We start from the raw sequence: 13,534 nt of genomic DNA on the forward strand, positions 1-13,534 counted from the left end.
TCCCTTGTTTCTTAAATTTAAAAGAACAAACAAACATGACAACAGCCAATACAATAGCCATCTTGTGAATGAATCAAATTATACCTATTTTTTGTCAGGTCGGCAAAAAATATTTTTTGGTGTGCTGCAGAATTTTAGTAATTAGTTTGTGTGCCACGCGATGACAAAGGTTGAAAATCACTGGCTTAGCACAATGTTTGACAAACATGACTGACCAGAAAACATGAATGTCACATCTCTAGAAAAAACACAAAACAAAACATAGTAGTTCAATTCCCAATGTGTGTACCTTAAGATTTCTTTTTTAAGTAAAAATAAAAATCTGTACTGACTTTTCAATTGGTTGTTTTGGTTTTAAAGGATGAGCTATGTGTGTTCTGTACTGATGCAGTAACAGATGTGGCGCTTATTAAATACTTTTTTGTACCATGAGAAAATTTAAAGAAAGAAAGATAGTTTATAAACAGCTAAAACTGCTTTGGAGGTGAGAATATAAAAAGTTCATCCCACTGGAGTGGCGCAGTGGATAGTGTCGACCTGGAATGCTGAGATTCCAACTTCTCACTCTCTTTCTTCCCTCTTCCTCTCCCCCTTCCTGTCTCTCTCTTGCAAAATCAATTTTTTAAAAAAAAAAAGTTGATTCCACTAAGCGGTGACTACTCAGAGTAGAATGATTTCTGAGAAAATGTCTCCAAAAAATGGAGGGAATGGTATGCAACAATATCTATTTCCTACACTGTGTTTTGGATCATGTTTAGTCCACAAAGTTAAAGAAATGAGAAACAGGAGCTGATAAAATAGAACTGGGTGACCAAATGGACCAGAGGCAGAGAGGGCACAAAACCTATTGCCGATCTGGTTATCTAAGACTTGGTAGCTTCTGTGTAGTTATTTTTCTTCATTAAAAAACAACTGGTTTGTATATATTTAACCATCTCGGTGGTTGTAAATTTGGCTTATCAATTAATTCTCTTAAGATTGGAAGTCACATTTTCTATAAATAATTTTGCCTCCTAATACTTCCTACTTGTTTTATCATATTTGCTATAATAAACAGTCTTTAAAGATGTAATGATGAAAAGGCCTTGAAATTTTAAAAAGACTACGGGAGACGTCCAGGGGCCAGGACCTTAGTTAGAGACCTTGCAGTGAAATGATTTGTTTTAGGGGAAAGTCACAAAATGACTTTTATTATATAGGTCTGTGCCAATACAGTAGCCACAGAAAGCTATTAAAAAGAATGTAAATTATCTCAATACAGTATTAATTGTTGAAAAGGTAGTATTTTGGATAGACTGGATTAAATAAGTTTATTTTTTGTTAGACACACACACATACACACACACACACACAGATAGGCTGAGACAGACAGGGACAGACAGGAAGAGAGAAATGAGAAGCATCAACTCATAGTTGCAGCACTTTTAGTTATTCACTGACTACTTTCTCATATATGCCTTGACTGGGGGCTCCAGCTGAGCCAGTGACACCTTGCTCAAGACCGTGTACCTTGGGCGCTTTGGCTCAAGCCTGCGACCTTGGGGTCATGTCTATGATCCCACACTGAAGCCGGAAACCCTGTGTTCAAGCTAGATGAGGCCACGCTTAAGCTGGTGACCTCGGGACTTTTTACCAGGGTCTTCAATATCCCAGGTCGACACTTTATTGACTGCACCACTACCTGGTCAGTTGACATTAAAACAAACATAATTAAATAATTTTTGTTTATACCCTGGCCAGGTAGCTCAGTTGGTTACAGCATCATCCCAATGTGACAGGGTTAGATCCCCAGTCAGGGCACACACAAGAATCAACCAATGAATGCATAAATCAGTGGAACAAGAAATCAATGTTTCTGTCTCTAAAATCAATTGGAAAAAAACCCAACTTGCCATATATGGGCCCTGGCTGGATAGCCTAGTGGATAGAGCCTGGTCCTGGTGCCCCAGGTCGCAGGTTCTCTTCTCAGTCAGGGCACACATAGAAGCAAACAATGAGTGCACAATTAAGTGGAACAATGACCTGATGCTTCTCTGTCTCTCTCCTCCTCCCCTTACAATCTCTGCCAAATCAGTGGGAAAATTTTTTTTGTAATGCCAATAATGCTTTACTAGCTAAGGCAAAAAATAGTTTTAGTTTATAACTCATTCATTGTGTTTTATATATTTTTCTCACTTTAGCACAAACTGGTAAAAATAACATCAGGCAAACACTGGTCCCTTGTTTAATGAGCAGTGAGTAGCACACTAGAACTTAAGTTTAATCCTAAACTCAAATCAAGCAGATTATTTGCTAATTAGTCTTTTATCCTTTTGAAAACACCAGAGACACTTATTGTTTTAATTTTTTAAATACTGAAATAATTTGTCTTCTCTAAGGTTTTCAGACTAGAGGCATTAGGTACAAAAAAGTAATTAAGGTCATTCTAAGTATTGCAAATAGTAGTCTTGAAAATGACAGTAAATCGAGCATTTGTTTTAAAATGTGCCAATTAATTGTAAACCTGAACTAAAGGTGCTTTCCTGTCAGGAAGGGATTTCAACACTGCTAGTTATGTCACTCAACAAGTAAGCATTTCACATATTTAACAGAAACACTAAATTAAGAGATCAGATGGCCTGGGTTCTAGTGTCAGTTTTATTTGTAACCATGTACAGATCACATATTTTTAAAATAATGATTGACATGTATTCCCTAGTTCACAAACATAATCACAAAACCAAAATAGTTCCCAAGAAAACCTCTTTGTAAACCAAGATGTTACAACTAATTAGCTTATACTTAACCTACAACGTTGAAAATGTCCATTTAGAGTCTGTCTTCTATCCTTTGGTTGCACACCTTAGTTCTGCAGATGGATAATCGAGTTGCGATCAGAATTGTCCTATTTCAACATTACAAAACAAAAAACTATCAACAAGAAGTATGAAAAGAAGTTGGCCATAAAAACAAAACAAAACAGTATAAATAGCTTTCTATGTTAAGAGCAGTGCTTATACCATCCCTGTTATCAATGAAACAAAGGTTAGCTTTAGGCCTCTACAGCATGTTTGCTTTATTTCACTATAAATAATGTTAACCAGGAATGTCTTTAGGACTCTTCAAATGGCCAATCCACTTGGCAAGAAAACAACATTTGTGCGTTGTTTTGTGTTAATCCTTTTCTCTCTCTCTTTCATTCAAAATTCAATTCCAAATCCAAGAGCACACTGCTCAGTACTCTGCAAGGGTGTAAGAAATGTTACCATTTGGTCACTAGAGAATAAATAGAGAAAAGGAATTAGCATGTTATTAAACAAAGAGTCAAGATAATTCTAAGTGGGTATATAAAAATTTACGGACCATAAGTATCTGTATATGTACACCATTAACCATGTATAGGTATTATGAAAATCATATGTATTTATAGATCCTCTTCAAAGGCAAGCACCTATATGTTCTTATATTTATTTAATAATGTCAATTTTGTGCAATTTTACTTCTATTTGTGGACTTCCCCTTACATTATAGTGATATAAAAAAATAAAAAACAAAAAAAATAGACTGGAGCGTTGGTTCACAGAGAAATACAAACATACAAATAATCTAATAAAATAACCATGTATACCACTGCTTAAGGAAAAATTTGAGAGGAAATACGCTTCTGCTATTGGTCCCAAATGCTATCATCACTTATGTTCTTTAATTGTCAACATTTAATACAAAAATATCTTCAAGCTGATAATTATTTATAGTATTGATAACTTACAAAACAATATTTCAACACTACACAAAACAGTTCTATGCACAGCTTAAAGTTTTAAAGTTCTCTGCTGAACCTTGATTTTATAGTTGATGGACACAGCTACTACTGATCTCAATAAAATACTGCTTTTAGATTATATATATTTTCAAAACCAGTATTACCTCACAGAACAGTAAAGAATAAATTACTTCCTGCTGAAGACTCCTCTAAGACAAACACCAAAACTATACAGGCAAAGTATTTTAAAACATATACACTTTTTAAGACAAGGCATGTCCAATGGATAAAATTTACATTACCCAATGATTTGTCTAAAGAAAACAGAACTGTTTCTCTGATTCAGTGAAGCATGTATCAGGCTATAAATAAAAAATATGAACTTACAAATCACTTTTTTCTTTTGGTGTTTAAATAATTGGTGATACTACTAGAATGGATATTTTTTAAGATAGAGAAATGGACACATTTAGCAAAAATACAATTTGTATTTCAAAGTTAGAAGCTGAATTTCTTTTAAAACCATTGGATTTATTCATTTTTAGAGAGGAGAGAGAGAGGGAGAGAGGGAGAGAGAAGAGAGAGAGACAAAGAGAGAGAAGGGGGGAGGAGCTGGAAGCATCAACTCCCATATGTGCCCTGACCAGGCAAGTGCAGGGTTTTGAACCGGCGACCTCAGCATTTCCAGGTCGACGCTTTATCCACTGCACCACCACAGGTCAGGCTGGATCCTGATTTTTTAAACTTTCTGTGAGCGCTTCCATTCTGCGCTACATCAAAATGAAATCACTTATGTTCAATTTTTTTCCTTTGTAAAAGGGAAGATAACCAAATCAAATTTTAACATACTGTATTAACTTAAAATACTAAAGGCTACTTTAAAATATTTTCATTATTCTGAAGGAAAATATAAACTTCAAAATCCTATCAACAGTTTCTAGTCCAATTTTCTATTTTAAAAATTAAAAAGAAAAATTTCTTGCAGCACTAAATAGAATAAAAAAATTAACAGAAGATTATATTGGATAACCACAATATAAACAATGCAACTAACCAATTCAATCCACTGGTACAATGAATATTTGAACAATGAAAAAACCATCAAGCATTCTAATTAATTATATAGTTGAAATTTTGCGTATTTTAACCTTGACTTTTAACATAGTAAATTATTATATAGGTTGATTTCATGAACTGTTTAAATTGTGTAACATTAGTAATTCAAACAGCCTTTCTAAATCAAACCTGTGGTCCTAATCAAGTGTTTGTTTTTTTTCTCTCCAGAAAAGACAAGAGTATTCTTTAAAGATATATGACATAGCAGTAGAAACATCTTAGTGTTTCCAAATATTTACAAAGAACCCTGCTGATCTTGCGCATTTCGTTGAGGTGCAACCTGCACCCAGACTTCACCATCAGAAAAAGAGCTTGAACTTCCTGACTCAGAGTCCAGCTCACTGAATCCATCTAAGTCCCAATCGTTACTAGACTCACTCCGCGCATCGTCTTCTTCAGTGATGAAACTCTGACCAGGTTCAAGGCAAGAAGGATAAACACGAGCACAGAGGCAAATAAAACCAGAGTCAAACTGCAAAAGACCCAACACGGTACCTATATTAATCCACTGGTCTTCCCTAGTATCATATTCATACACAGTCACCCGGTTTTTTTTCCACTGTGGGGTGGTAGAAGTGATGAGAAGCAACTTTTGGTCGTGACTGACAATTTGGTAGTTGTGGATTTCTGAGAACAAGGGAATATTACTAATTCTCCGCCATTCTCCCCTGGCTGGGTTATAGACCTTCATGACCGGGATGTCACAGATACAATAGATCTCATTGTTGAAGACACAGGCTTCCTGAAAGTCACTACGTTTAAGAGAAGCACAGTTCAACCACATATTGTGGCTGGGATCATAGCAGAGCATGCGCTTACTGTTCACAGCATAAAGGTAGTTCTGAACAACTATGAGTTCAAAGGAATAGAAAGAATGGGGTACTGGAGCCACCAGTGCCCACTGATTCCTCTGAACACTGTAGCATTCCACCTCCTTCAACTTAATTCCAGTAATAGGGTCTCGCCCACCCAAGATGTAAATGTAGCCATTGAGGTACGCCACATCCATGCCCTCACGACAGAGCAAGCGATCTGCAAGTTGCTGCCAACTATTCTGGGCTGGTTTATACACCCAGAGGTGTTTCCTGGGTTGGGCAGCTAGGTAGATGTCATGGTCTGGAGAGACACAGACAGCTGAGGAGGTGATAGTCTTAGTGTGAGCCAAACTAGCCAAAGGTGATGGCATGGTGTAAATGTCCCCCGAGTATGGGTCATAGCAGAGAAAGGGATCTCTGGGATGTCCAAAGAAGATCACCATCTCCTTGGCACACATACCCAGCCTCTGGGGTGGATTTTCGGTAAAGGATACAACGGAGCTGCCGCTGCTGCTGTCTGCCTTCGGCACCAGAGACTTGTACAACATGTCTCCATATCGCACCTGCAGAGCCCCTTCAATAGTGTCGAGACAGTACTTCTTCACAATGGGCTTAGTCAACAGCCCTTCCAGGTAATCACGATCTTCATCAGTGAAAAGTGCCCAGCGGACACACTTGAAGACTTCTGCTGCACTGGAACCCCGCTCCTTGGGGGCCGCCTCCAACCACTGCACAGCTACGTGACACACAGTCCGCTCACTCTCGGTGTCTAGACTATCCAGGCGCAGAACAGCCTGCAGCTGGGCCAGGGTCAGATCGGCCAGAGACTCCTCCTGAACTGAACCCATCCGGCTGAGCTGTTTGAAGTTGTGCGCTATAAAGGACTGGGCCTGTGATCGCAGCTTGTTATGGTCGAAGGCATCGGCGAACTTGAGGATGGCGGTGCAGTTGGTCAGGTCAAGGCGGCGGGCTAAGAAGGAGGCACAGGCTTCCCGCACATACTCGAGCTGCAGCATGTCAGAGGCTGCGTAAAGACGCTGCACGTTGGCCTCACTCAGGGACACGCGACCCGTGTAGCAGTATTCGACCAACACCTCGAAGGACTCGGCATCCACATCGTGCATGGTCACATTCGCCTGCTGGCTCTCGTACATGCCGCCGGTGAACATGCTCTTGAAGTAGGGACAAGCGGCGGCCAGCACGTTACGGTTGCAGGAAAAAAGGCGGCCTGTGCCAGGCCCACTGCCAGGCGTCACCACCTCGATGGTCACATCACAGAGCAGCCGAGAGTCATAGAAGGACTTGAGCTGTGCCAGCAGGGCGGCAGAATGGGCCGCGTCCTTCAGCTCTTCCGGGCCCGTGAAAAAAGCCGAAACAGAGGGTTTGGAAATCCTCTTGGGCCGCCTCCCACCACGGGGACTGCCGAGGCGGCGAGAGCGGGGACCGTCTTCCCGGGACTGCATGGTGCAGATGGCGCGGGTGCTGGGGCCAGATACGTTGCTAGGGCTGGGCTCTGCTGCTCCTCTCCCTGCTCTCGCTGGCGCAAAGATAACTGCGCCCTCCCTGAGAACGGGGCAGCACCTACGCAGCTTAGCCTTAGGCAGCGGGCCGCCTCCCTTTTATCGCGTAGAGTGTGCTTGACTCACCGCTCAGAGTTCCACGCCCTTTCTCCGCCTCTGCTCGCACCCACTGAACCCGCGGGCGGACCGAGAGCACCTCTGCCGCAGCTGCCGCTGCCGCAGCCGCGCTGGCAGAACCGGTAAGAGGTCCTAAACTGCGACTCCCAGGCTGCCTTTCGTGCCCCGAGGCATGCCGGGGCCCTCCAGACGCACCGGCATAGGCTGACGGGTTGAGGCCGCTTTGCATGTTGGGAGTAGTAGTTTGAATAATATCGCGATGTTTCCTATGTTGGCCTCCTTTAGGAAGGCGTTAATTCTGGATTTGCTCGTTTAAAGCTTTGGTTTTGAAATCGAGAATTGAATCACTGTTCTAGTATTCATCAATTATATGATTTCTGAGAACTTTTCTCTCATTGTAAAATAGTGCTAATATTTTTCATAGAATTGTGTTTGGATGGAATGAGGTAAGTTGCTTAGGATTTAGGAAGCTTCGATAAATGTTGATTAGAGCAGTAATTAATTGTGCTTACACCGTGCTTAGTATATAAAAGTTTAATCATTGTTAGCTTTCCTTTTAGAATTTATGAAAAGTAAGATACCCCCAATTTGAAACCATGAGCAATTTCTTTCTGCAAAGGAAATACCCTGTTTTTATGTTGCCTCTTTTGAAAGATTGTGAAAGATACTACAGTAGTTTAAATACTAAACGATATGCATAGGTTCATTAAGGTGTTTCAGACAACAATGTGGTCCTAGAGACCAGTCTTTATAGATGGCCTCAAATATACAAATCATTAATATAAATATGTAGATGGGCTAGTATCTCACCAGATCAAAACTTCATTAGGTATGTAGCAAGATTGTTTTCAGCCTTTTAATATGAGTGTTTTCAAATTGTGTAATACTAGTCCTTTTCCTTTCTACAGACCAGGTGAAGATTCTGAAATTGTTTTTATTAAGTTTTAAATTAAAATATTTTTCCAACAGACCTCATATCATACAAAAGCACAAGATGCCCATAGCTCGGTATTCATACATGTCCTGACATTTCTTAAATTTATATAGTGGAGTCAATGCTTAGAAAGTACGTTAATATTGTCTGTTAGTTGAATTTCAAAATCAAGTGCTTAGAGACTTTTGTTGTTAGGGAATCGTTATTTAAAAGTCAGACTGCTCCTGCTGCTAGTTTGCCATGTGTTCCCATTGCCTAATGAAACTTTTAGTATTACACAAATAGGTAGATAACACATAGCAGGAGAATCACTCTCAAATTGTTTTTCTCTCTTTCCCTATTAGCTGAAGTAAATCTACTGGAAATACTTTAAGAAAGAGACATTAAGCTAAGTGTGTCTCTGGGTTCAGTATCTCGTCTGTACTTCTATTGGGTATCTCTTAGAGATACCAGAAAGAATTGTCATTAGTGACACTGATATCTTTGTCAACTGCACAAAACACCAGCTGAGGAAAAAGCAATTAAAAATTTTTATATCGGTAAAATATATCTAACATAAAAATTACCATTCTAACGTTCCCTCTTGGAGGAACTCTGGCACCTTTCCGGTTTCCGCATACCCCTAGAATGGATAAACTTAAGAAGATTAACAATTCCAAATGTTGGTGATGCTAGGGAGCCACTGGAACCCTCATATATTAATAATAGAAATGTAAATTGGTATTTTCCCTTATAAAAACTGTTTGGTAGTTTCTTTGAATAGTTAAATGCCCCAGAATTTCACTCCTAATCATTTGTCCAAGGGAAATTAAAACATATGTCCACAGCCCTGGCTGGTTGGCTCAGCGGTAGAGCATCAGCCTGGCGTGCGGGGGACCCGGGTTCGATTCCCAGCCAGGGCACATAGGAGAAGTGCCCATTTGCTTCTCCACACCCCCCCCCCCTTTCCTCTCTGTCTCTCTCTTCCCCTCCAGCAGCCAAGGCTCCACTGGAGCAAAGATGGCCCCGGCACTGGGGATGGCTCCTTGGCCTCTGCCCCAGGCGCTAGAGTGGCTCTGGTCGCAAAAGAGTGACGCCCTGGAGGGGCAGAGCATCACCCCCTGGTGGGCGTGCCGGGTGGATCCCGGTCGGGCGCATGCGGGAGTCTGTCTGACTGTCTCTCCCCGTTTCCAGCTTCAGAAAAAATACAAAAAAAGAAACAACAAAAAACAAAAAACATTTGTCCACAAAAATACTTACACTAGTATGTACATAGTAGTTTTATCTATAGCCAAAAACTGGGAACAATCTATATGTACATCAATAGAAGAATGAAAACAAAATAGTTGTGGTATATTTGTACCATGTAATATTATTAAGAAATAAGAAACAACCCTTGATGCACACAATAATGTAAATGAATTTCAAAAATTTTATGTTGAATAAAAGCCAGATATACAAAAGTACATACTGTATGATCATCTATGTGAAGTTTTAGAACAGTGAATATAAGCTATGCTAAATAAAAATCATAACAGAGGGTGGCACTGTTGGGGGAGTGGAATTGGTAGGTTTCTGGATTGGCTGGAAACACAAGCAGACTTCTAGGGATGATGGAAATGTTCTCTTCTTGACTGGGCCGGTGGTTATGGGTGTATGCAATTGTCATACTCAGTGAACTCACTCTGAAGATCTGTGCGCTTAATTTACTATAAATTATACCTCCTTTTAAGAGGAGCCACCTCATAATTGCTGTCACTAATAAAGTTGCAGGATTATTTTCCCCAGCAAACCGTGAAGATAATTCAGTCATAAACTAAGACTCATCTCAAGTAGCAGAGGATAGGCTAACAATGCTCTGATTCTCCGTAGACCTGGCTGGCGCTCCAAACACCTGGGACAGTCTGTCAGCATACAACACTTCAGATTTGCAGTTAGCCTAGTGCCCAACATACATCCCAGTACTGTATTCATTCTTTTATCCCTGATACTTCATTGACGGCAAGCTACTTATCTGTATTTGCTCAAGATTTCTTATAATTTGCATAATCCTCTGTAATGGAATCATATTCTTCTTGGCAGAAAGATGAAAGAGCTGTTTTTGCTTGGTAATTAAGTCTCAATTAACAACAAACTAAGACTTTATTTCTTCAGGAATCTTTCCAACAGTAGGGTCTGCTTGGGTCCTTTTCTTCTCAGGAGGCTAAGTAAGGTTGACTAGTACTGTCACCATTTCCATTTCTGGGTGACTCTAGCATTCTTCTCTTGTAGATCAGACATCTTTCCTGGGGCAGCCCCTCTCACCTTCTCCTCTGAATATCACTACTGATTGGCTTCTTGAAGTTCTGTTTTTGTAGATTGGTTTCCACGTGCTGGAGTACCCTGCTTTCTGGAACCCATTCATCCCAGTTTTTATTCCAACCATGGAAATGTACAAAGTATTTCACTTATTTGTCCTTTATGAAAAGCTTTAGACACGTTTCTTCATGAAGAAGATGCCAATGAAAACACAGCACCTGTTCACCTTCCTGGAAGTTAGGCTTCAGTGTGTTAAGTGATACTTCACCTACATCTTCTCCCACCTGAGGTGAGGACTGCCTCTACTCTCTTCCCCACCAACTCATGTCAGGGTGTGCCAGGTGTCACCAGCTCTATATCCCAGGCTCCTTCATATTGTTTTCAATTTTGAGTTTTAAACAGAGTCTACGAACTACTCACTCCTTTATATCTAAAATGACTTGCACTGCCTTTGGTCATTGGCTGCCACAAAACAGCATTTTTTGTTTTTGTTGTTTTTTAGAGAGAGAGAGAGACAGGAAGGGAGATAGAGATGAGAAGCATCAACTCATAGTAGCTTCATTTTAGTTATTCATCGATTGTGCCTTGACTGGGGGGCTCCAGCCTGAGCTCAACATGGTGAGCTCAGGGTTTTCAGCCAGGGACCTCAGCGTTTTGGGCTGACACTCTGTTCACTGTGACACCACCGGTCAGGTCACAAAAGAGTTTTAATGGGTCTACTCTTGCTCAGTTGGAGAGTGTCTAGTGAGTAAGCCACCCTGGGCATCACTGCTGTTCCACATTATCTAGTGTCAGCTAACTTGTTTCAAACCTGTTACATACTTAAAAATTTTTTTTCAAACTTATTATTTAAAAGCTTTGTATTGCGGTATAGTATATGTACAAAAAAGGAACAAATCAAAATTGTAAATGCAATGAATTATCACAAAATAAATTCACTCATGTAACATCCACTCAGTCAGCAGGTTACCAGCATCCCAGAAGCCCTCTCTCTTCCCAACACGTTTTCCTAATCACTATTATCCCTCAACATGAGTCATATGCTTTTAAAAATAATCTTTTAATTTTTCATTGGTTATGAATAATAGTTTATCCTAGACCCCTTGACTTAATTTCAAAGTCCATTCTAAAATATCTCTAAAGCTTATTTTTTAAATATAATATTCTTCCTTGGTATTATAAAGGTGTTACGCATACGAGGCAATAAACTTTGGCTTTTCAGATATTTTTTTACAAGAATCTTAATTTATCTTTGGCTTATATGTTTCATTCCTAACATTTTTCTACTAACAGTTAAGAGATGTCATTTATTTTTATTGTTGGGAATCAGGAGTCTACCCAAATGAAGCAGGATTATGAGTTTATTTGAATCTCATTGTACAAAACTCAATTGTATAGCTACTGAAAGTACTCATCAGTTGAATAATGGGTGTCCTAGATCGTTGCCACTTCAAGTGTTGTGAGTAGGTCCGCAGTATCCATCACCACCTGGGAGTCTGTTAGAAATGCAGAGTACAGGCCTCAGAGCTACTGAATCAAAATCGGCAAGCTCTCCAAGTGTATACAGTTTTGAGAAGACACCTTCTGAGATTTTGGTATGTTTACAGCTTCACCAATTTTATTGTTTTGAACTGTTTTTCCTTCAAATAAATTGTGTGCTTCAAAGAAAAGCAGGAGCTGGAAGACAAGAGATGGTGGTGGTTGTAGGAAGGTTACTGGACAGATTAAGGCGGAGCCTCCTTTTGGCTGAAGGAACCCTTTCCCCTTTGTTCTCTTTCCCTCTACTGCTTCCCTTCGTAGGCAGGTCCGGAAGGTTCACACTGATCATCAGAGGTAATAAATCAGTACCCCTTTTCTCTTGCTTTCCCTCTTCCTTACATTAATATTTTTTTTGCGGAAATTATGTTTTGAGGTTTAAGTAGTTTTTCCTGAAAAAGGTAGAATTTTAAAAATAATTTTTAAGGATAGTTGGTATAAAAATTATATTGGTTATATTAGTTTCAGGTGTACAATATAGTGATTTCACATTTTTATGCTTTACTCCACTAATTCCAGTGGTCATCTGTCACCTTGCAAACTTACCACAATATTATTGATTGTATTTCCCATCTCCTTGTCACCCATTCCTCTACCCCTCCCTTATGGTTTGTTTCTATGAGTCTGTTTTTCTTATTTGTTTTGTTATTTTTAGGTTTCACATATAAGGGAAACCACACAGTATTTGTCTTTCTCTGCCTGATTCATTTCACTTACCATAACGTGTTCTAGATCCACCCATCCATGTTGTCACAAATGGCAATATTTTATTTTTATTTATTGCTACATATATTTCAAATCTTTATCCATTCACCCATTGATGGACATCTAGGTTGCTTCTATATCTTAGCCATTGCAAATATTGCTGTAATGAATACAGGGGTACATATATCTTTTTGAGTTAGTGTTTTCATTTTCTTTGGATAAATACCCAAAAGTGGAATTGCTGGGTTATATAATAAAAAAAAAATGATACGTGTGATCTTACACTTGACTTGGTATAGCAAATTAGCCTATCTTTGTTTTGCTTTGTTTCACAAAACGTTTTAATATTTACATCAACTTGGAGAAATGTTTGTTATATAAAATGCCTAAAAACAAAGATCAGTTTCTGTGTTTCTTTTACTCTATTCAGTTTAACGTTCTTTCAAATTAAATCAGACTTTCCAGAGACATCAATAATTGGGGGGAGGACAATGCCTATCCCAGGGAAATAATATTGATTCAAATATGATTAAAGTATCCCTTAACTCAGAGAAAGTGAGAGGAAAAACAAACGAAAATTTTCCTTAAAGAAGGCAAGCACATAACAGAAAATGAAAAAAATGAGAACGTCACCATTTTGTGACTCCCAATGTAACAACTGATAAAGGCAAAAGCAAGAGTCATTCATTCATGGTAAATCAATAAGATGAGAGGGCGTTGAGTATGTTAACATATTTTGGTATAAATTTCCTACCACTATTAGCAGTTGAAA

At 39.3% G+C, this 13,534-nt stretch overlaps 1 protein-coding gene and 1 pseudogene across 1 annotated transcript; both read right to left on the reverse strand.

Annotated features, from left to right (window-relative positions):
* Positions 1-2,616: 2,616 nt before the first annotated feature.
* KBTBD7 (kelch repeat and BTB domain containing 7) lies at positions 2,617-7,437 on the reverse strand. Its single transcript, XM_066380824.1, has one exon. It carries the CDS (start codon positions 7,134-7,136, stop codon positions 5,094-5,096), a length of 2,043 nt encoding a protein of 680 aa, XP_066236921.1. The 5' UTR covers positions 7,137-7,437; the 3' UTR covers positions 2,617-5,093.
* Positions 7,438-9,981: 2,544 nt separating this feature from the next.
* LOC136404204 (mortality factor 4-like protein 1 pseudogene) lies at positions 9,982-12,645 on the reverse strand (annotated as a pseudogene).
* Positions 12,646-13,534: the final 889 nt, after the last annotated feature.

Source organism: Saccopteryx leptura, chromosome 4, assembly GCF_036850995.1.
Source record: "Saccopteryx leptura isolate mSacLep1 chromosome 4, mSacLep1_pri_phased_curated, whole genome shotgun sequence".
NCBI lineage: Eukaryota > Metazoa > Chordata > Mammalia > Chiroptera > Emballonuridae > Saccopteryx > Saccopteryx leptura.

Bases quoted from the DNA above. Each gene is read 5' to 3' on its own strand.
- KBTBD7 (XM_066380824.1), bottom strand. From the start codon at position 7,136: ATGCAGTCCCGGGAAGACGGTCCCCGCTCTCGCCGCCTCGGCAGTCCC.